Below are 23,050 nucleotides of genomic sequence, written 5' to 3' on the forward strand. Positions count from 1 at the left end.
TTGTTTAATAAATAAATGATTTACATCAAGCTATCCCTTTTAGCTCACTTTTCCTTCTGCTTTTACCTGTGTGACTATGGCTGTAAAAACTCACAGAAGAGGTGACGCATGGACAGTGACTTGTTGCTAACCCTCGGGTCCCTAATGACAGCCGTGCGCATCCGAGTTTAAAAGAAGTGGCAGTGTGCTCCGTGAAGCTTTGTCAGTTTAATTACCTGGTAACCTGGCTTCCTTGATCCAGAGGGACAAGGACTAATGGACATACGTTGTTTGATCTTATTCTTGTAAATGGCATCTGAGTGCACACGTGAGAATCCCAACTGCATCACTTGGGCTGGCATACACAGGCAGAGTGGTGTGGGAGACCCCTTGGCGTGAGTCTTGAAACACTGGAGGCCCATGTTTCTCTCTCTGGGAACTAATCTTTTCCCGGCATTGACCCCGTTGAGGGTCTGTCAAGGGCTCCTGGGAAGTACATTTTCAGAGAAGGGCTCATGATAGCAAGCTTTTCTGGGCAGCTAGAACTAAACCAGAAAACTTCCTTCAGAGAGCAGGAAGGATTATTAAATATGTATTTTTTACTTTTGTTTGAGAAAAGGAGTGTTTGATATTTTGAGTTAGGATATTCCGATTCCTATGGAATGGAATGATATTCTTTCTCCATAGAAGGGTGGACACAGAAGTGCCCCTAAGAGAGGACAATGAGGACCAAATCCTAGGTGTAGAGCCAATCAATGAGCTCTGTCCACAGAGAGCCCTTACACTTTCCATTTTAGTTTACATATCTGTATGAAACTGTGTCCCTGTTTGCTATCTGAGAAACAGAATAGCCAAGACAATATATCATAGAAAATACTAAAAAACCCAGTAATATAATAAATGCCCTTTCCATTCCTACTTACTGATTACCAGTAAAGGTAACATAAGATTTGTCTTTAGGGGAAGTCGAGGTTGAATCTTAGCTTGGACTTTCTGTTGATACAAGTAGAGCAAGTTGTTGTAATAGTCTAACCCACTCCTTTCTCTGTAATGGAGCCTATATCCCATTGGGTTCTCATCAGAACAAAATGAGGTAAGGGAAGGACAGTGTTTAGTCCGATGCTTGCCTCATAACCAGCTATCAGTAAAGATGACCACGAACAGGGATGATTAGCAACAGTCTGACTAACACAACACAGTTGAAATGTGTTCATAAAAAGTTATTTGGGTGTGAATAGCTTATTTAAAACTGTTTCAGTGGGGAGATGAAAATTAGAAGCAGTTAAAATAACTGGTGGAAATGAGTCACAGACACTTGTTAAACAGGCCTTATTTATGATTTAAGAATAATTTCTCTTGGCTTCTAATAGATATCGTAAAAGACCTGCAATTTCAAATCTGTGAAAAGGAAAAATTTAACTGCTTAGTCTCTTAGTGGGGCAGCAAGGGGAATCCATGCCAATTGTTTCCAGTTATTTTATGTAATTTTATATCGGTTTATTTTGAGACATAATGCCAGTGTGTAGCTTGGAAGTTATGAAGCTCAGGGTGGCCTTGAATTCCTGCCTCATCTTTATAAAGACTGAGATTATATGAATGATGTACCACACTCTACCCCATTTCAGATCAGAGTGCAGGGTATGTGGAGCAAGTCACTACCACTGAGCCTCTTCTTCAAGGCCCACAACATTGTGTGTGTGTATGTGTGTGTGCGCGTGTATGCCCACAACATAGTGTGTGTGTGTGTGTGCATGCATGCCTACAACATAGTATGTGTGTGTGCGCACACTCATGCCCACAACATAGTATGTGTGTTTGTAGTACTTAGACAAATATTACTTATGGACTGCATCTGTGACCACTTTATTGCTTATTTGCACGCACTGAACAAAATAGAGTTCGTGTCCCTGATACATCAAGTTTAATTTAGAGCATTGTGAGAGGGTGACTGAGACTTTCCAGAAAGGGCTCAGCATAAATCTCAGCAGGGATGCTCGATACGGATGAAGACAGTAAGTCTTTGCATATATTCGCTCCACCCCACTGGACTGATACTTCACTGAGTGCCACTCTGGTTGGGCTTTTATCCTAAGAGCAGCCATGTGAGTGGGAAGGAGCCTTACTTTTCTGTCGAAGATTGATCTCTCGGTCGTGGTGGGACATGCGGGGGAGGCACTGGGGAGGGCGTCTCCTTGAAACCGTCTGTGCCGTTGTCTGAGTGGCTCTTGGAAAGGGGTCTGTAGGTCTGGGTCTTCGCAGCAGGGTGTGACTGAGTGCTGTATGGTGAGTTGTACAGACCTGCCACGAGAAAGACAAAAGCCAACAATACAAGCAAATGACTTGAAGGTGCACTGAGTTGTTGGGCTCTGCAAAACAGCCAATGGTTTTGCAAAAATTATCAACAAGCATATTCATAATATGTACATTAGGTGGTACATTGTTTATTAACTTATGTAATTAATGAGTGATAATTCATAAATTAAGGTTGATATCGATTTGTTTTGCACATAGGTACTGGTTAGAGTAAATTATTCGCTACTGTCTAATTAATGAAAATTTGGGCTATTTAGTAAAAATAAACTTACAGCTACTCCTCAAGGTTTCTTCCCAATCACAGAAACTGACACCTTAGTCAAACTTTCAGAGGAAGATTAAAATAGCAGCTAATACTTTGTAATACTGACGCACATAAGACAGTTGATATGTTAATTGCAGTCCAACAAATATAGAACATGCTGTGTGCATGAGGTGCATCTCCCATGTGGGGCAAGGGAGGGTAAAACCCTGCTGAGCAAGCTCATACACGAAGACATGTGATTTAAAGGGAGTTTGTGGCAGTTAATAAAATCCAACCGAGAAAGACATAGTGAAAATGGAAGGATGTGGGAAGATGATGAGGGACACAGAGAATGCATTACGGATCTCATGGGACTAGAGTTGGGCTCGAAGGATTGGCTCTGGTGGGTAGAAGAGGGCGGCAGGAATGGCATGCAAGACTCAAAGCTCTGGGTTATTAGAGGTGGTTATAGGCGTTTTGTTGGCTGACTGGATGATAAAACTCCCTGGGCTTTACAGGGTCACATAACTGAACTTCAGCTTATTAATCGCCAGTGAGACGGACTCATTTCAATATTTAAAAGTATATAAAAATTCCGAGTTTCTCAGAGTCTCAATCTTGGCCTAAGTCTGTCTATGCTTGACTACACCTCTTACAGGTCTGTGTGTGTTTGTTTCCGGGAGAAGCGACTTTGGGCAGCACCTGCTCTGAAGTGTTTTGGGGTCACCTCCACAGTCACTTCGACTTGTGAGGTGACTCGCGGAGGCAAGACTGATGTAGCATCTTATGTTACACCATTTGAATGGACTTCCTGAAATAATATGGGGATTAGGGATACAGAATCTAACTCAGAGGTCACCAGAAGTCACCAGCATGACTTTTTTTTCCCCAATTTTCTTTCTCATTTATCTTTGTCATTGAGCAGTGGAATCCCTCAGTTAAAGGACTGGCTGCTGGTCATCAGGTTTTAGGAAGTGGGGAGTCTCATGGAGTTTTTTCTGTTTGGGTGACAAGAGGACCCTAAATGAGCTATGGCTCATTTATGGGCTATGGCTAGGTCGGGTGGAATTTCATAAGGAAAAACTGATGAAAGGGGACATAGCTTAGGGGTCTCTCTCTCACAAGCACGAAGACCACTCCACAAGAAGCCAGCACATTCAGACACATGCGGAATGTCCAGAGTTGAAGTCATTCCATTGTGAGCACTGGCGACTCTGAGTCAGAAAAGGGGCCCAGCCAAGAGCGAGGCTTTCATGGCTTTCAATGAATGGTTCCATTTTGGAGCAAGAGCCTGGACATGGTCGTAAAACACGTCGCTTGACTTGTTTTGGGGGAATACTATCTGCAAGGTCTTATGCAATTATAATCACCCTTTCTGCTGATAAAAAGATCTTTATTTTGTTGTGTAACCAGGCCACAGTCTGTTCTTTCACCCTGGCCCTTCACTGTGTGGTTAAACATTCCTGAAGTTGAGAATAAACCACCAGGGGAAGGGAAGGGGGACGGGGGGGGGGGCGATGACGGATGTGAAACAGTGTTAGTTCTCATTTCCAGGAGAAAGGATCAATCTTTTGTTAGGCATGCTCTGAGAAAGGAAGCAAGGCCTCCTCTTCATCACAGGGACTGACAGTGTGGGGTGGGGGGTGGGGCTCTTCCCCACAGCGGAGTGTGACTGGTCATCGCCAGCGAGGAGAGCCGTCCTACCTGCGTTGTATGTGTAAGGAGTATTATACATGTCTGTGTCCTCATCTAGAAAATGAAACATAAACATGATAATCCGGAGTCTGCCACCTTGTCGCCAAGATGGCAGAAGGTCAGAGAAATGACAGAAACACACCAGAAAAAAAAAATCAATATTTTTTCTAGCATATAATAGCACTTTGTATTTCCAAACATTGCACTCTGGGGCTCTACAGAGTGATCTTCTTGTCTACAAAGCAATGTGCCTTTCTGCCCTGGTCATACATACAGAACTGGTCCCTTGTCCCTACTTCCCTAGGCAGTCAATGGTCCTGAGTGGTAATCAGGAGAAGCCGCTACCCTCACACTTTTGGTGAGAAACAGGCACGGCAGACAGGAGCAGAAGGGCACAGCGCCCCAGTGTGCATGTCGACAGAGATGGACAGAGGGCTAAGGCTAGAACACCTGGTGAACTCCAAGGGCATCTCTAAGGAGGCTTCTTGGTAGCTCATGGTTCAGGAGAGGCACACAGCTGTGATTTAGGGGTAAAGGGAGACTAGGAGACATGCTGAAAAGAAGGGGCCATCAAGTTTGCGGGGGTCTTGATGTTTTTGTGTGAGACAAGTCTATATAAAGCTGAGTATATATCCTTCAACTCATAAGCACTTGATTAAAAGAAAATAACAAAACGAAAAACACAGAAGAGCGTACATACCCGGCTTGTGGACCATGTGAATTTGCTTAAACATTGTCTTGTACCAGTCCTTCGGCCGGTCGACTGTCTGTCAAAGAGAACATTGGAGAATTACCAACCCTATCTTTGGGTTGACGGCTGCTCAGGCCACGATTCAGCTGCTGCAGCCTCTCTCTCTCCCAGCTGATATAGATAAAGGGCAGACATCCTACTGTGACTATCTGTGGGTCTATAATTCTCACTGTCCCAAAAGTAGCTTACCTCATACCCTAAGTAATCAGGGGCTATGGGTGGCACATTCTGAATGTTGGCCTGACATTACCAGGGTTCGAATCTTTCCCCCTTATCCTGCTGCCAAGTATCTGAGACCACTTGACTGCAAGCACGTGGTATGGGCTACCCATCACTGTGTGACACGGGACTGCCTTTTCTCCCTGAAGCCTTTACCCTTGTGGGCCTGGCCTGTCTTCAGAACCTCTGCAATGCTCATGACTGCTTACGATGTTATAACTCTTATAATAAATCTGCCTCGGTCACAGACCCCCAATCTGAGATCTCACTCTCTCATGTCACCACTCCAGGGGAAGGTCTTCACTGCTAATATTCGATATTTCCAACAGTGGGTTTGCATTTCTATAGGACTTAATGACAATTTCAGCAATTTATTCTGCTACTTACACAGTTTCTAAGCAGAGTATCTCTTATTTACTGAATTGGGACATTCTGTGGTATAGTTTTATTTATTCATTTCAGCTGTGCCCAGTAGTAGATATTGAGTGTTGGATGAAAGTTCATCTCCTTGTTATTATTACTATTATTGTTATTATTATTATATGTCTGAAGCAGGACTTCCCTATGTATCCTGAACTGGCCTTTAACTCATGATCTGTCCACCTCAGCCTACCATGTCCTGGGATTGCATGGATAAAATCATGGGACCAGCTTATTACTGTGTGTGCGTGTATATGGCAGAGGACAGTTGATGTGGGATTTTCCTCTGTATGCTGTGATTACCATTGATAAATAAAGGAACTGCTTTGGGCCTATAGCAGAGCTATAGGGGAACAGACTAGACAGGGAAAACTAAGCTGAATGCTGGGTCAGAGAGAAGCCATGTAGCCCTGCTGGAGACAGACGCCAGAACTTTAGCTGGTAGTAAGCCACGGTCACGTGGCGATACACAGATTACAGTTTCTGTGTGATTATTTCGGGGCTGAGCGGCCGGGAACAAACTAGCGACCTCCTTACTACAGACAGTCTTAGATGTTGTTTCTCAGGAAGTGGCATTGGTTTTTGATAGTCTCTCTGGGACCTAGGCCTTACGAATGTGGGTAGGGCAGTCCCAGGGATCCTTCTGTCTCTATCCTCCAGTTCTAGGGTTACCAGTATGTGCCATCATGCTGCTTTTTATGTGGGTGCTCGGCATGGAATGCAGGTTCTCATGCTTGCCCCGCAAGCATCCAACAGATCCATTTCCCTATTCCGTATCATAATTCTTAAATTTTTCTATTGAGTGTTCTGCGAAGACATTTAAAAATTACTAGGGGATATTTTTGACTCAAGTGGTAGATATTCTGATCAGCTTCAATGAAGACAAAAAAATTAGTATCTGCTAGTCTAAGTGACAAAAATACTGAATTTATCAGACAATGCAAAGTCATGGACTGTGTGTGTGCAAGCATTTGTGTAGCTATGATTTGATTTTAAAACACCTATGACAAGACATAAAAGTACACACAACTTTTGCTTTGCTAAATTATAAACTCTGTGATAGTAGGCGTACCTTAGGCATGCCAGGCTTTAGGTGTGATAGAAGCAGCAGGTTATAGTACAAATAGGAAATTAATGTCCAATCATTAAACAACATTCGAACCTTGGAGCCTTTGGTTGCTACTTAATGCTTCCTAGAGGTTGGGCTCTGAGAAAGCTATGCGTCTCTTCATTTCTTTGGGTGTGTGTCGGGGGCATATGCTTGTGTGCACAGGTATGCATGCCCCTGTGAGCAAGTAGTAGCTAGAGATGGATGTCAAACAGCCACCTCTTTGACTCTGTGCCTTATTCTCCTGAGTCTCGGTCTCTCACAATGTATGTTAAGGGCTTAGAGTAGTCCTTCCACTATAATAGATCTCCATGACTGAAGGCAGTGGGAAACTCCAACACCCGTGGAGTGAAATGCTGAGCGAACCTATGGGATGCAACTCTGTCTTACCGTCTGTGAAAGTGCACGTTCTCTTTTCTAACTGTAGCGCAACAATTTGCTCAGCAAGATATTCATCTCGACTTTTCTGTCTGTGCACAGACAACTTAAAAACATCTGATTTTTCCAAGGTCATGACCCTGATTTAAAATATTTGTTAGACTATGCTGTGTTTGGTTGATATCCCTGGGAAGCGAATGGGGGGACGTCTGCTGAGGGAGGGAAAATTGAGGTTGGGTCTGGATGTAATATAGGAGAGAGCAGAATTTAAAACAACAACAACAAAGCATTATTAGTTAGGACTTGTAAGAGTGGAAAGTGTTTGATATTTTATATTCTGACTTTTATAGATGTGGTCATTGAATTTTTCACCTAGAAACTGTTAGGCAGTATTTACATTTATTTTGAGTTCTGGAAGTAGACAATTCTGACAGTCACTAGACATGTAAATGAACATCTGTTTTGTTGAGAATCACATATGCATTATAAGCTTCTTCTATAATATATACATATATATATAAAATCATTGATTATTATATGGCTAAATAATAGGAACTAGTGTCTATACAGCCAAATGATAGGAACTAGTGTGTGTGTGTGTGTGTGTGTGGCGTTATCTAAAAAGAGGCAGGAATCTGCTGTTTGCTGGTTCAAACAGCATAATGGAACACCGGGGCCAAGGCTTAAGTCAGTGAGGTACCTGCCATGTAAGTTTGAGAACCTGGGCTCCTGTTTCCAGCACCCACATAAAAAACTGGGCATGGAAGTGGGCTCCTGTAACCCCAGCTCTGAGGAGGAAGAAAACAGTTCTGGGTTTGGTGAAGAAGACTGGGCAGCAACTGAAGAATATACCCAGTTTTGCCTGCCAGCCTCTCTGTGCACACCCGTGTACACACAGGTACACGTGTCCACATACATGCGTCCACGCAAACATATTTGATCGAATATCTTTAGTGGTCATTGATTTTTCTGATGGCAGGCCCCTCTTTCATCACGCTTTCTTTCTAGCTTAGTTTTACACCATTAAAGCCACAAGCACAAAAGGAACATACAACTGTGTATAAAAATAGTTTCTCACTGTACCTGGACGCAGCCAATGAGAATGGGGAGGCTGAATAAGGAAGGTGTATTGCTGTATAAGGCAATGCAGCGTGACAGACAGCATTGTTGTCTGCACTTGCCAGAGGGCCTATATCAGGCAGGATCCCACAGTGATGCCATCTGTTAGCTTTATATGGAGAGTACAGAGAAGCCAGGAAATGCCCCGTCAGCTGGCAGCGAGACTGTGAGGCGGGTAAAGCGGAGACTTGCAGAGTCGGTGTCCCCTTCCTAAAAGAAGTGCTGTGAGCACTTCCGTCCCTTTTGCCAGTGCCATTTGGGAGCATGTGGTGTCTCACACTGAGACTATGAATGCCGAAGTCCATACTTGGGAGGTTTACTTTTGGCTGTGTCCTTCAGAAGCATTTTGCATAGACTCCCTAACTCCTGCCCAGCCGTCATCCCTGGCCTTATCAAAACAGGCTTCAACATCCATCTTCTTCTAGTCATGAAACATCGGCACTGTTCACTAATTTCACATGCAGACATTTTTTTTTAAAAGCCATTTTCTACCTATAACACAATAATAATCCTATTCCACTTTTGGTCCTGGAACCTCTAAAACAGCCCGGCAACTGTTATGTCTGGATTAGAAGAAAGCAAGCTTGCATCTCACTTAACCAGCCAGGCTTCGTACACAGTCTCGTGGGCTCAGAGCCCCAGAGATTTGTATTACTGTTTTGAAGTTTTCGGCAGGAAAAGGCTGATGTAGACAGACATCCCAGCCACGGGAGAAGGGATGCTCTCCCTCCATCCCAAAAACTCAAAAGTAGTGAGTATTCAGTTATTCTTCTCAACAGTTCCTGGACCACTTTACGATATCCCATTGCCATGGTAACAGTTGTCTAGGAGGATACCCCAACATGGCACATGGAGTCAGTGCTGGTTTACATATACCTAACTGAGCAGGAAGCTGAAGCAATTTGAGTCTGATCATCATTACTTTCCACAAGGATAGGGAAAGAAAATAACCTTGGATAGTCTTGGCCTGGCGACGGCAGGATTCAAGATTTATAAATACAGATCTATACTTGGATGTGTGATTCGTAAGGCTGCAGAGCAGTAAACATGAACAGGATCCCTCTTGTACGGTTTTAAAGGTCTGAGCAAGTTATACAGAAAAAAAAAAAAAACAACAGGGCTCCTTTTAAGGAGCTTTTGCAGTGGCTAATAATTCACTTTCAATTTTCCGTAGGGAAATTCACATCACATACTTAGCGGACATATATGGCTGCTTATCATTTGGCAGTAGGTAATATAAACCTTTTAGTATTAATTGAGTTTTGTTTATCATCTCCGACATCTTAGGTTTTTCTTTAAAAACCCTAACAAAGACTTGCGAGTCAAACATTACAGATTAAAAATCTACAGATGAAAAAGAATGGATCACATTAAATGTCCACTTTTACATATCATTTACTAACTTAAACACATCCGAAGGTTTTAGATAGAATCTCTCAGACAGCGTCTGTAACTGCACAGAAAGCAATGATCTCTTAGCCCTTAGACACAGTATACTGAAAACCTAACAGGCATAATCCATGACACCGTTCCTGTCTGAGTCATTATCCCCCCATCACCATGGCAAAATTCAAATTTAGTCATTTTGAGTCAGAAATTCTGAAAGGAAAACAAATGTCCAAACACTGCCATCAGGAACATACAACTGTCATTAAACGGAGCCGATTAGTCACTAGCCCTGGGATCTTTCCTGTCACTTAAATATGGCCATATTTATTTCAATACAGATTTTGCCAGCTTTATTAGTCACATTCAACATCCTTAACCATCTGAGAAGTCTCAATCCCAAGTGTATGCTATATAGATATACTTATTTTTGGCTACAACTACAATACTGAAGCCAAGAATAATCAATTCTGAACTCATGTCTGTGTATAAAACACGATCACTGCAAACTCAGAAACAGCTCCTACTTCATCTTTCACTGTTTTCAAATGTTTCCTGTCTCACCATTGCCGTCTGTCCTGATAGCCTTCCCGTTCTTTTGCTAGGTCCCTTACTGTCCCTGGCTCCCGGGTTTCCGTTCGGCGGATGCTGCTCTTGGCAGCATCTCAGCCCTTTATGTGGGCACACAGGCAACGTCTATGCAGCTGGCACTCCCTCCTCCAGCCCCACCAAGTTCACCTGCAGAGACGCCGTGGCTCTCATCCTGGCTTCCCAGGTCTTCCTTCTCTGCTACCACAGACCTCTTCTTGCAATGGACGTGGTCAGCACACAGCTGCCTGCCTAGGCTCTGCTGCTGCTGCGGAGCGTTGCCAGAAAGGGCTGCCCCGGCACACTGAGTAACGCTTTGGCAGAGTTTAAAGACTAAAAAAAAAAATGCCCTCAACACTTTGACTTATCATCCAGGGAGCTCGCAGCAGGCTTGGCAGAGGAGGGCATGCAAATGTTCTTTTTTTTTTTTTTCCACAGACAGTGTTTCCTTCCCATGATATTACCTCCCTTCCCTCCAATCATCTCACCTCCCAAGTCCCAGTTGACAGTTCCCCCATCCCCTGGCGTGAACTCACATCCATTTCGAGAACCCAGTCGCTTGTCTTTTTACAGTGCATGTGGGAATTGGATACTGTGAAAGGACCTACTCACTTCGCCCCTTTCCCTTTTCCTCTCTAGGCTCACCTCTCCTTGATAGAAAGTTAAAAGCGGAGTGTTGCTATTTAACAAAACCCACAGTTTCATGATTTCCAATTCAAACGGGGAAACGACATTGCGTCGTTGTCGTCCCTCGGCAGTTTTCTCCCTCTGCCACACAGCCTGGCATTCATGGGAGCTCCGATGGCTCAGAGGACAATCGTCATGCTATAAGACCCCAGGAATGCATGACAGCATGCACAATCCACCCTTTATGGAGGTCATGGGCAGACCCTGGCATGGCTTACCGTTCTAATGGCTGTGGGGATGCCGGATTCGTCCACGGGGCCGATCCCTGGGTAATGCGGGGCTTTGATAACCGTCACTCTCTTCTCTTCCTCTGAGGACCTGTACAGTGGGATGGCGCCTCCCATGGTGCCGTCCAGAGACTGGGCATGCTGGGAATAGGTCTCTGCAGAGTCTGTGGAGGAAACACGGTGGCAGGGAGCACCCCAGATGCGCACACAGACTACAAATTAATGGTGGCTCTTGAACATTGATGGCCAACCCACAATAAACCCCACAGCTATAGCTCTTTGCCTTTTAACGTATGTACGCCATCTCATTCAGGAGTGGATGTCACATCCACGTATGGGACAACGATGACCTCACCATTTTACAAAGAAGGGTAAGAGGAAGAGGAACGGCTGAATGATGTGGGCAGCCATGTTGGGGGACACTGAGCTTGCCCCATCTCACTTCCCTTGCAGTCCTCTTGGATGGATAGGATGGGGGGGCAAGAGTCACCTTTATAAATGCCCTTAGGTTGTTACTCTCACATATGACTCTTGTGAAGCTGCTGACTGCTGTATGAGGAAGGGACCAGAGGTAACTTTTGAGAAGCAATAGGCTTATTGAGCCAAAGAATGATTCCATAAAAAGAAATTGAAAATAAAACTTAGTTTTTTTTTTTTTATCTAGACATACACTAGCAAGTGAAAGCTTATGGGTAAACAAGTGCTTGTGAGTGATTACAATTTATTGAATTTATTTAATAATATTTAATATTGTTGGCTTTAGGAAAATACCCATGTCATGGTTTTTTATCCTTTGAGGAAGAAACCAGAGGTAACTTTTGAGAAGCAATAGGCTTATTGAGCCAAAGAATGATTCCATAAAAAGAAATTGAAAATAAAACTTAGGGTTTTTTTTTTCTTTTTTTGATGTAGACATACACTAGCAAGTAAAAGCTTATGGGTAAACAAGTGCTTGTGAGTGATTACAATTTATTGAATTTATTTAATAATATTTAATATTGTTGGCTTTAGAAAAATACCCATGTCATGGCTTTTTATCCTTTAAGACTGACAGTTGTCCTAAGGATTTAAGTTACATGAGGCTTAACAAATTTCCATCTACATGTTAATATTATGAATGTCTGGAATACTCTCAGAGGTAACAGAGAACATATGTATGACCTAGTCTACTCATTCTAAGTTAAAAATATAGTTTTGGAGAAAAAAGAACGTTATTGGTGGGCACATGATGCAGTAGTGATGTGACTTCCTGCTGTTTTGAACTTTCAGAACTTGGTGAACCAGAACCGAGTCTTCATTTAGGCTCTGTGTGACCTGCTTCAGCTGGACTGTTTTTGAGTTCTTCTCTGTGGGAAGCTGAATAATTCTTATGTTTCGGGATAGCATTTGCTGATTATATTTATATATTCAAATATATATATGTGTGTGTGGAGTTCATTTTCAAACATATATATGCTTTACAATATTTCTATCATGTGTAGATAGCATAATGAACTTTATATCATATATGAATGTGTTTTCCAGGCAGAACAAGCAAAGCATCAAAAGAAGCATCTTAAGGCTGACTCATTTTCACATGGGTATTTAGTGTTATGCTCTCTCTAGTCTGATAGCCATTATATCGTTATAACTGCTATAATTACTGCCATTTTCAATTTAGTTTGCAACAGAAAAGCTTTTCAAGGCACTTTTGAATTGATTGGATGCGTCTAGGAACGGAAGTGCCTCATGGTGTCATTGGTTGGTCACACAGATCCCATCTCCCCAAGCTGTTCTAAACGAGGTCACAGTGCATCACTTCACCCTGGTTGACTTTTTATTTTAATTCCTCAAAGGCCTTGATGAGATAGCTAAAATGCTAGGACTTTTTGTCAGCAGCCACACTCTTCTGAACACCCGGAATGTGCCCTGGTCCAAGCCTAAGGAACAGTATCAAGTCTGTCTTCACGTATAGTTCATATGACCATACAAACAAGCAGCTTGCGCGATGAAAGTAAAGTCTTTTCTGTATTTCTCTTCTACGGCCCACAGACTGTTACGTTTCTGATCCTATGTCTTTGACTAAAGCTGAAGTTCAACTAGGGCAGAGTGGACTTGTAAATTCCACTTGCATCATTGCCTTGGCCAATTGGAAGTTGTTCAATGTTTATACAGGAAATTTCTCTCCATGTTAAACAGCTTATGTGTAAAATCTACTCACTGGTTAGGTCTAAAGTCAAAGCCCGTCTATACTTGAGTATTTAATTTTTTTTTTTATTTGGTAGACTGGGGGAAACTGTTCACTCAGACAGGCAATGGGATAAAGAGTCACATTTAATGATCATTTAGGAATGGCTGAAATAATTTAGAAAGTTTCATTTTCGTGTAAAATAATGCATAATTGCATCACAAAATCTTGAAATAGTGGAGCCTCTTATAAAACCGAGCTGCAGACCAGTTGTCAGAGAGAGGAATTTGGCACAAGCAAGCTCCTCTTTCTCACAGTCTGAAAGGAGATCATTACAAGCTTCAGGAATGGCTCCCTGGAGCAGCATTAGAAGAGGCCCAAGTATATTGAGACTTCTTTAATGAGTCCCATGACTGTCTTTAAAACCTTAGTGAAGTTTTGTTGACCATGGAAGCTGAGTTCTACCACGAGTGGGCTTGAAGTTGACATGAAGTGTTCTTTAGTAAGCCTGTGGTATCAGATTTGTTCAGTTCAGAGTCAATGTGGGACGTGGGAAAAGGGACTGCTACCAACTACAGAATGGTGTACAGTCCTGTGTTCTAGATCTTTATCCCTGTTGCTGATCTGTAGTGTTTGCAAGATGGTCCCTCTCTTTTTGAGAGGTTCATATGGGTGTATACTCTCCTGAGCATCCTTTCTGCTCTGTTCTTCTGAAAACTTTCCAGGTTCTCAAAGTCATGGAAATGGTTTTCATCCTAACATCACACAGTGGTTCAGTTTGGTAAGACTTTTCAAACAAGGTTTGGAATTTTTACGTTGAATTTTTAGCAACTAAGAAATAGTTGCTACATTATTTTTAAACTATGCTAATTTATTTTGCTATATAAGATGTTTCTATCTTTATGTAGCTCAAACTTTTTCCAGGAGACTCTAAAGAGTTTACACTTAATTATACACTTAAAAGTTTTGGATTGAACTTTTATATGTTCATTGTTTATATATAAACATGTATAAAATCTACTTACAGGTTAGATCTAAAGTCAAGGCCAGTCTATGCTTGAGTATTTATATATTTTATTTGGTAGACTGGGGAAAACTGTGCCCACTACGGCAAGCAATGGGACAAAGAGTAACACTCAATGGTTTAGGAAGTAATCATTTTTGTTCCAGGAGGAGTATAGCAAAAAAATTCACTTAGATTTATATATTTTATGCTTATGTGTATGTATGTACCCCACGTGTGTGCTTGGTGTCCTCAGAGGTCAGAAGAGGGTGTCAGATCCCTTGGAACTAGAGTCCCGGAAGGTTGCAAACCATCATTTGGGTGTTGGGAATGGAGCCTGGGTCTTCGAGGAGAGCAACAGGTGACCTTAAACCACTGGGCCACTCCCTCAGAACCAAGGGCCTTGTCTTCGCCAAACTTTTAATCGCCAAATGGTTAAGAACTTGTCTCTATAAACTGTAGGATCTTCACTGAAGGGAGTTCTCCTTCACTTCCTCCTGCCCTGGTGCTGACTGATGGCCTTCGAACCTCAGTTTGGCAGCTTATGACAGTGTGATCCAGGACCTCACTGTGTGACTGTAACCTATCCCCTTTTACACTGTTTTAATTGTTAAACAATTTTCTATAGCCATAACTAAAGAAGATTCTAGAATGAACATTCTTTCCACAAAGGAGCAAGCCACCTCAATAGAAAAATGCTACATTAGTGTTTTCTGGGTCTAAGAAGCTCCCTTATCTCTTAGGTATTTTCCTGGTCTTTCTACCCTTCACTTAAATACCAACTGAAAATAGCGTTCTCCAGGATTAGCTACAGATGGAATTGCCACCAGGACCTCTTTTCTACAATGTATGCCCTCGTAAAAACATTGTAGAAACAGAAAGTTCTAATTCCTCCCAACTTAGGGTCACCAGTGGGTGGTACCGGTCACCCCGCCTCAGCTTGGTTACCTTACATTTTTCCCCTGTGATATACAGTTGTCACGTTAAAGCTGGTGCGGAGATCATGATTACAGTACTTACCAAGCGATCTGCCATGCTGCATGATAAGGCTGGAGTTGAGCGAGGCTGGAAGGGAGTACGCGGAAGGGGAGAATGGCCTTTGATAGTAACTGACTGGACTCACAGCGCCGCCAGAGTTGCCATTGATGGTTATCTGGCTCTGAGAAAAGCACATGGACCCCGTTAGAGCACACGGTTCCCTGTGAACGTCACTCTGTTAAACGACAGCGAGAATTCCCAATTCCAGGACGGTCATCAACGTCAAGGCTTTTACTTGTTTTGGGAACTGACGTCAGAGGGACAAAGTACTCGGCTATTTTCCGTTTTCTCCATCCTATTCTTCATGTGTCTGAAGTGGTTAGGAAAAGGGAGAGCAGCCAGGCAGCAGGCACACTGCTCTGATTTTAAGGGTACCACCAGGGGTCACTGCCAAATGGGGAGGATAACTGAGCTCTCACAACCAGGACTTGAGCAGTCACAACTTCCTGGCATCCTTCTGCATGGCGGATTTGAGATGAATGCTCTCTGACAGGAGGAGGGGGCTGGTTCACAACTCAGTCAGAACATTCTCTAATGAATTAGGCAAATGTTCGGGTTTATGAGTCATGAAACGAGCTATTCTAGCAGTCACGTACCTGGTAGACCATTGTAAAGGTGTCAAAACACTGGCTTCTCCTTGCTTCAACTTTACTTAGCATTCTATTCTGATCTCCTAATACACGGAGTTACTTGTTTACATCTGAATATTTTCTATTTCTAATGCTACCCGACACTTCTCATTGAGACAGTCACGCTTCTCTTGTGGTTGTTAAGATATGCAACTTGGCATTGGTGACCTAGCCGAGAGTCACAGGACACAGGCTGGGACTGAATTGCACCAGCTTAGATCAGAGACGTCCAGGTCAGGGCTACTCTGCAGAACATACCACTGAGAATTATGCAAACTGAATAATGCATGCAAGTGAGTTAAAACATTAGTAAGGATATTAGTTCAAAGAACATTACAGATGAGTAATATAAACATCGATAGGCACAGACAAAGACTCATAACTTATAGACTCTTCTACTTTTTTAAACAAAATAAATTTCAACTACATAAGTATGAAACACAACAGGTGAGGAGTGTATGTATATGACCTCACTCTGAGATGGTTATGCTTTCAAACGATCCAGACCAAAGCCAATTTACTTGAAAGTCATATCACCTAGGCCCTAAAATCAATAAATATTCAATTATAAGGATGGCACTAAATATAAGCTATTAGAAAAATTCTCTTATTTTCTAAGCAGCCCCATGTGAAGGGCCTTTTAAACCAGACATTTAGACAAGTGTAGAACACAGGAAGGACCTTTACATAACTCTGCTGAGCAAGCTACAAATATGTTTTGTCTCTTTTTCTAAATCAACTTTGATGTGTTATGATAATGAATGTAAAAAAAAACAGAATAATTCTTATTAAAAACTAAGGTTTCTGTAACAGCTGAGTATCCCTTATTCTTAGGGACAGAAGTCTCTCAGACTTCACACAGCTTTGGATATGGGGTGCTCATAAATACACAGCTTGACATATCTTTTGTGGGAGGTATGGATCTCAAGTCTAAATATGAAATTATGTATAAAATTGTGGTGCCCTTAAAGCTTTTTTATTTCTATATTTTCTATATACGGGTACTTTGCCTGCATGTATGTCTGCACACCAGAAGAGGGCATCGGATCCTATCATAGTGGTTGTGAGCTTCCATGTAGGTGCTGGGAACTGAATGCAGACCCTCTAAGAGCCAGTACTCTGAATTAGTGAACTATTTCTCCGGTCTCTAATTAAAAAAAATTTTTAATCACACATGAAGTCAGGTATGGATTTTTTTTAACTTACAATGTCATGTCAACACTTAAAATGTTTCAAATTTTAAAAAATTATACAATTTGGATATTTGGGTTAGGGCTATCAAACCTATATAATACTAAGGAAATGTGAATTACTGTGATGACTGCCAAAGCTCCAATTAGAGAGAAAAGGACAAACCATTGAAAGCAGATTTACTTTTTTGATCATAGTAAGTTAATAATTCTGCATAGTAGCTTCTGGAGAGTTCATGTGCAATAAACTGATAATTGGCCTAGCTTCAGTTAAAGACACCTCTGATGGCATACAGACACAAGATAGTATATATACGTGACAATCCAAAAGGGCCTTAACTAAGGAAACTTTTTTGGCTGAATGCCCCTAAAGTTATTAAAAGATTAAAAAAAATTTTCCCAACATAGAACACGGGAGGGACCCATACCTGAGGCTACAGGCTGGTCATCTGTGGCCAGGTGTTTGGTTCAGTTATTCCCAGAAAATAAATTTTATATCCAGCCACTTGATGAATACTAAATCACCCCAAACAACTGAAAAGAGATACTCTTTAAATTTTTATGTAGTTGTAGAAATTATATATATCTTGTGGCATTTGTCTTGTATGCAAATTCAAGTTTTAGAGTGCTATGCCATGACAGTATCTAGAAGCTATGTAGCACAACTGTATTTTCCCTTTGACAGAACCCATCAAGAGTTTACGAGGGCAACAATTTCAGAAAGTCTCTCCCTCTCTGCTCGAATTGGCAGATGCTCAAAGCTGTGCATCCTTCCGTGGACATCACGGTCTCTTCATTGACTGAGGAGCTCCGTGAGAAGAATGAGCAGCATCTTAGCCACTTGTTAGCCACTGACTAGTGACCGCTGAATGAGATTATAGACATGGCCATGATAGCACATATATATATAAGAACTATCTCTATAGTGCATAAATGAAAGACAAATTGTTGAGATATCAAAGAAAAATACTTTCATAAATTTCAAAACTGGGATGGCTCAGGGAAAATATCTCAAAACAACTTCAGGCTATATTTATATAAGTTGGGCTAAGACTGTTTACGTCACCCACTCCCATAGTGACAGAAGAGAGCTCACTGGAGGTGACAGTCATCAAAAGAGCAGAAAGAACCATTAGAGCTATGCGGTCAGATTCACTCATGGGAGAAAGATAGTGCACAAACTATTATTAACCCAGGACACAGCGATGTGTCTTAGAGAACGGGTCATCTTCCAGGTAAGTTACAATATTTGAAACATTTTGGACTTTATAATTTAACCACAATAATCTACTTATTTATATTTTTGATACAGTGCCTTAGAAATAAACCACTTTATAGCACAGAAAAACAGTGAATCAGAAGCAGACCATTTTTGAGTTACCATAAATAGCACCTATGTGTAAGAAGGGGAATATCAGTAAAACTTTTAGCACCAGTGGGCTTAGTGAAGAGGACTCAATAGCTTTCCCTAACAGATGGTAGAGAGTTGGTTTGCTAATCAACACCTATGCAAATAAAAATGCTCAGCCACGAAACACGGATAACAAACAAGTACAGGCCTTTAAAAAATGGTGGAGGCAAAGGAAGGAAGACTAATTACATGAGTGGCAGCAGGGGGTTGCTAAGGTGACGCCATCTGTCACAGCAGCTCTCTGACCCCCGGTTGGGAAAGGTGTCTCCAAGCAATCAGGGGTGTCAGAGTTGCCCAGCTGTAGTTCAGCCAGAATGGCCGTGGAGGACTTCACTCTCAGATTGGGAGGAGTGCTCGCTCAGGGAAGAGTCTGTCCCGGGAGAGCATGTGGCATGGTTGTGCATACGGATGTTTATACAAACAAGCTGAGAGGCCCTGGGTTGGAGGTAGACGGGAGGCTCCAGACCACCAGGTGACGGTGGGATGGAGCCACTGCCTTGTTAAAATTGGGCTGGTGGAAAGCAGTCACGGACAGGCATGAGGAGGAGGAGGCACCTGGTGTGCTCTCTCTGTGTGTCTGTGAACCATTTACCTCCAACACATTGGCAGTTGACTGCTGATTTTTAAGCTGAATTTGAGGGAAAAGAATTGGGAGAGAAAGGGTAAATCACTCAAAATTAGCGTATCTGTTTTACACCATGACAGAGGAGGTGAATTATTGGCTTAATGCGCAAACAGGAAGGAAGTACGTTTACATGGGTTAGGTGTCGAGCACACAGTACGGGAGAAAGCATGGAAGCGCGAAGAACATGGATCTGGGGCATTTGGGGAAATGCAGCGTAAGCATGGGCAAGGATGAGAAAGCTTTGACAGGACGGAACTTCCTCCTTAGCCGTGTTGAGGTTCTGTCCTAAATGACAGCGAAATGATATCAAGCTGTCTGTTCCTTGGCTGAATATGTCTTTTAATAAAAATCTTGGAGCCCAGTTCTTCCTATTGCTCTCCACTGTCAAAATAGTCCCCCCAATATAAATCTATTTGTTTTATTTTTTTTTCGGACTTACTATTTAAGTTGATCAAACTAAAACCAACTCAATGAAAAAAGGGTTTCTGTTCACTTTCTACTTACCAAATGCTCAGAGGTTTCACTATGAAATACAAAAAAAAAAAAAAGTTGTACTTTTAAAATGCTAGCAGTTAGCAGTGGTGCTCATGTGCAAAAAGAAATGAAAACAAAACTCAGTCACTAACAGTGGTTAGAGTAGAGCTGGGTTAGTTGGAGCTCCTGTTGGCTTTGAGTCATAGAAAGGAGAAAGAAACTGAAGGGAAAAGAAAAGGTGTAAGAACTCTGAACCTACACGAAACCCAAGAGATTGAACACCAGGAAGGAACCAACCGAGCGAGGAGAGAAAAGACACCTATCAAAGGTTTCTGTTGGCATCTGCTATATCCCTGATGACATCAGATGTGATGCTGCACATCCAACTCAATGAATGGACCAGTCAAACTCATTTCCTTTCTTACCTAGAGGAAATTTACTTTTCTTTCTTTTGCTGTGTGGAGTGTCTGAGGTATATAAGATGGCTAGGAATATTACGCTAGCCAATACTAGCACAAAGATAATGGAATGAGCAGGCCTATATAAACTCTTAGATACTGCCTAGTAAAGATTTTAATGACACCCATTGCTATTTATGGCCAACCATAGTTTTCCAGATATCTGATGTCATGCAACCTGTCGGTCTTATTAAAGCCATATTTTTCTATCACTTTTAATTAAATACTGAAAAGTCTACTATTTTAAAACGTTGGGTCATAGATCACTTAGGAATTTGCTGAAAGCTATTGGTTCTAAGAAAATACATTCATTCATAACACATAAAGTTTTACATAAACTCTAGGGCCTCATGGATATGCTAAAGTACATCCTTCACTGAACCAAATTAAGAAAAATCTAAGGAGGGATTGGAAGACAAAGCTTTTCATTCTAGCTTTTCTTAAGCTTAATGATGTTGTTTGAGCAGACCCATTTTATTTAAATGTGGCTTTTAAAGTTGTGCATGTTTTTTTTTAAATCTCTAGATTTAACTGATAGAAATCTTAGTTACCATGACTTTTTCAATAGTAATGTATCCTCTATATTAGTTGATGTTATAATATAATTTCTAATATGATGTTATACAATTATAAATTTTATTGGAGGTGAAGTATGATATGAAACTATAACCATTTTTAAATTTAATACGTTTAAAATTTCTTCAGGTCTGAATGGTATTCAGTCTTAAGCAGTCTTTGGAAAGTGCCAACAAAAACTGCTTAATTCAAAGTAGTTCCCCTAAGACAGTTTCAATATATCATGATTGTTTCAGCTCTGCTTCCCTGCCAAGTAACATTCCATGTTAAATAAGAGAAACCACCCAAAGTCCTTAAGTTGTCCATTCAGATACGACTGACTTTCCTTTAAGATTAGAAAAGCTTTGACTCGCATTGAGTTGACTTATTCATGTCTTTCATCCTGACGTCAAAAGCTGAAGCATGTTCTCCTGCATATGGTCATGGGTAATCTCACCATGACTGTTCTTATGCACTCTCATACATGGGATGTTTTTCATACAGTATTTATTCTTCCGGAAAGAATAACCATAGAAAACAGAACTATTCTCATTCTTTTACTGCCTTCTGTCATGTTCACAATTTGTGTCTTTATAGGTGTGTGTGTGCACACGTGTTTGTGTACAGCACCCTCACAGCCTACAGGCAACTCAACAGGTGGGACAAGGTCAATTGGGCTGAGCCTCTTCCAGGCAGCTTGGCTGGTTTCCGTGCCTTCCATGTGGTCCAGCTTGCCTGAGAGCTTGTCTTTGCAGGTTGGATAGCTGAGCCTCTTCTATAAGGCGGCTTAGCTTGTTTGAGAGTGACTCAGTAGTCTTTACTGCTTATATAATCCTTGGGGAGGGTGGGACCTAGTGAAACTGGTTGGTTTTAGGAACTTCCTGATGTTACTTGGAGAAGTGTTTCACCTCCCTTTAGCATCCTGTTGTCTTACCTGCCTGTAAACACTGTCTTAAAATATCCTATATGTCATATCCTTTTCAGTACCTATGCCCTAAGGGATTTCCCTCCATGATAGAAGGTTTTAATCTTGGAGGGAATTGGTACACAATCATCTCTGATATATCTCCCTGGAGGAAAGCATGAGAAGAGAACCAAAGACATGTGTAAAAGAGGGAAGCAAACACTTTCACATTCTGGATAGTAGATTGTAGTAGGAGAAAATAGCTTCAAATGAGAATGGTTTCCCCACTATCTACTGTATTCAGTGACAGGCAGACAACTTCAGAAAGATCGGTCAAATTGCTTCATGTCTTCTTGTGTCCAGAACCATGTAGAGTGAATCCGTTCAAATACTGCTTGATAGTCATTCAAGTTTTTAAGAGTCTAAGTTGCCATTTATGTTCCCTAACTACTAAGGGAGGAACTAGGGACACCATTTCACAGCTGTCTGCTCTTCATTAAGGAAGGGCGTTCTAAAGCCTTAACATACTTAAGAATATACTTAACATACTTAAGAATATACTTAACATACTTAAGTTATTCAAAGTAAGACTGAGCCTCTTAGTTCAGATGAAGCCAATCCAGAACAGCAGGCGGACTCAAGGATGTCAAGGGTGAGAACATCAAGGTTGCAGCTCTGTAGAGACTTAACCAGGAGGCTGGATGAAGGGTGGCCAGGCAGTGGGAAAAGCTGGGATGGTAGGAAACGCTATAAATCTAATCTGCATTGAGAATGTGCAGCTCTGGCAGGTGTTAATTAGCAGGGACTGTGGCATAATTTCCCATCTGAGAAGCTGTCACGGCCTAAGAACACTGCCGAAGCAGGAGTGTGAGAATAATACGAAAGGAAAAACAGGGGAAGGAAATCTATAGCAACCTGAGCAAGCTAGTTGGCCGCAGTTTTCTTTGATGTCAATTACAAACTTTAACACAACTCATCTCCTGCAGCGAAGAGTAAGATGTTAAGGATGGATAGACATCATGGAGCCTGGTGGGCTGTCAAGGCTGTTCAAAGGCACAGTAAAGCTTTCCACAAAGCCAGGCCTGGAATGGGGGAGGGGAGCAGACAATTATGTGAAAGTTGTCAGACAGAGGTAGGAAAAAGTCACCTCTTTTGCCCCCTGGGACAAACATGTAGAATTTAAAGAAGGCAGATTGTCACTCCATCTAGGAAATGCTTCTGATAATTAGATTTCAGGATTCCTTAAGCCCTAGATTGCTACCTTATAAATAAACTAATGGAGCATTCATATTGTTCAACTCTAAACATAACAAACACATGAAGACATTACAGGCTATTGACTGGCCATATAACAAAAGGCATTAACGATCTGGGTTGTCCGAGGTGGGGATGGTGCAGAAAGTGTGCTCTGGAGTTCGGTGTCCTATCATCTAATGTGGCTGACATTTATGCACTACACTGTTTTAGTTAGGGCTTCCATCG

At 41.8% G+C, this 23,050-nt stretch overlaps 1 protein-coding gene across 22 annotated transcripts in view; it reads right to left on the reverse strand.

Annotated features, from left to right (window-relative positions):
- The window catches only part of Sorbs2 (sorbin and SH3 domain containing 2), a 300,031-nt gene that overhangs the window by 49,666 nt on the left and 227,315 nt on the right, over positions 1–23,050 (reverse strand). For 16 of the 22 annotated variants that reach the window (XM_050147346.1, XM_050147349.1, XM_050147348.1 and 13 more), the window contains 5 exons: positions 15,305–15,443; positions 11,106–11,278; positions 4,932–4,998; positions 4,241–4,285; positions 2,103–2,277 (listed from right to left, as the gene is read on the reverse strand). In XM_050147346.1, coding sequence (XP_050003303.1) covers positions 2,103–2,277; positions 4,241–4,285; positions 4,932–4,998; positions 11,106–11,278; positions 15,305–15,443 — 599 coding nt within the window. Of the gene's footprint in view, positions 1–2,102; positions 2,278–4,240; positions 4,286–4,931; positions 4,999–11,105; positions 11,279–15,304; positions 15,444–16,046; positions 16,056–23,050 lie in introns of all 22 variants that reach the window. The other 6 variants (XM_050147351.1, XM_050147358.1, XM_050147362.1 and 3 more) reach the window with 2 other exon arrangements.

The sequence above is a fragment of the Alexandromys fortis genome, unplaced genomic scaffold (assembly GCF_014885135.2).
Source record: "Alexandromys fortis isolate MF-2015 unplaced genomic scaffold, M_Fortis_MF-2015_v1.1 scaffold_32, whole genome shotgun sequence".
NCBI lineage: Eukaryota > Metazoa > Chordata > Mammalia > Rodentia > Cricetidae > Alexandromys > Alexandromys fortis.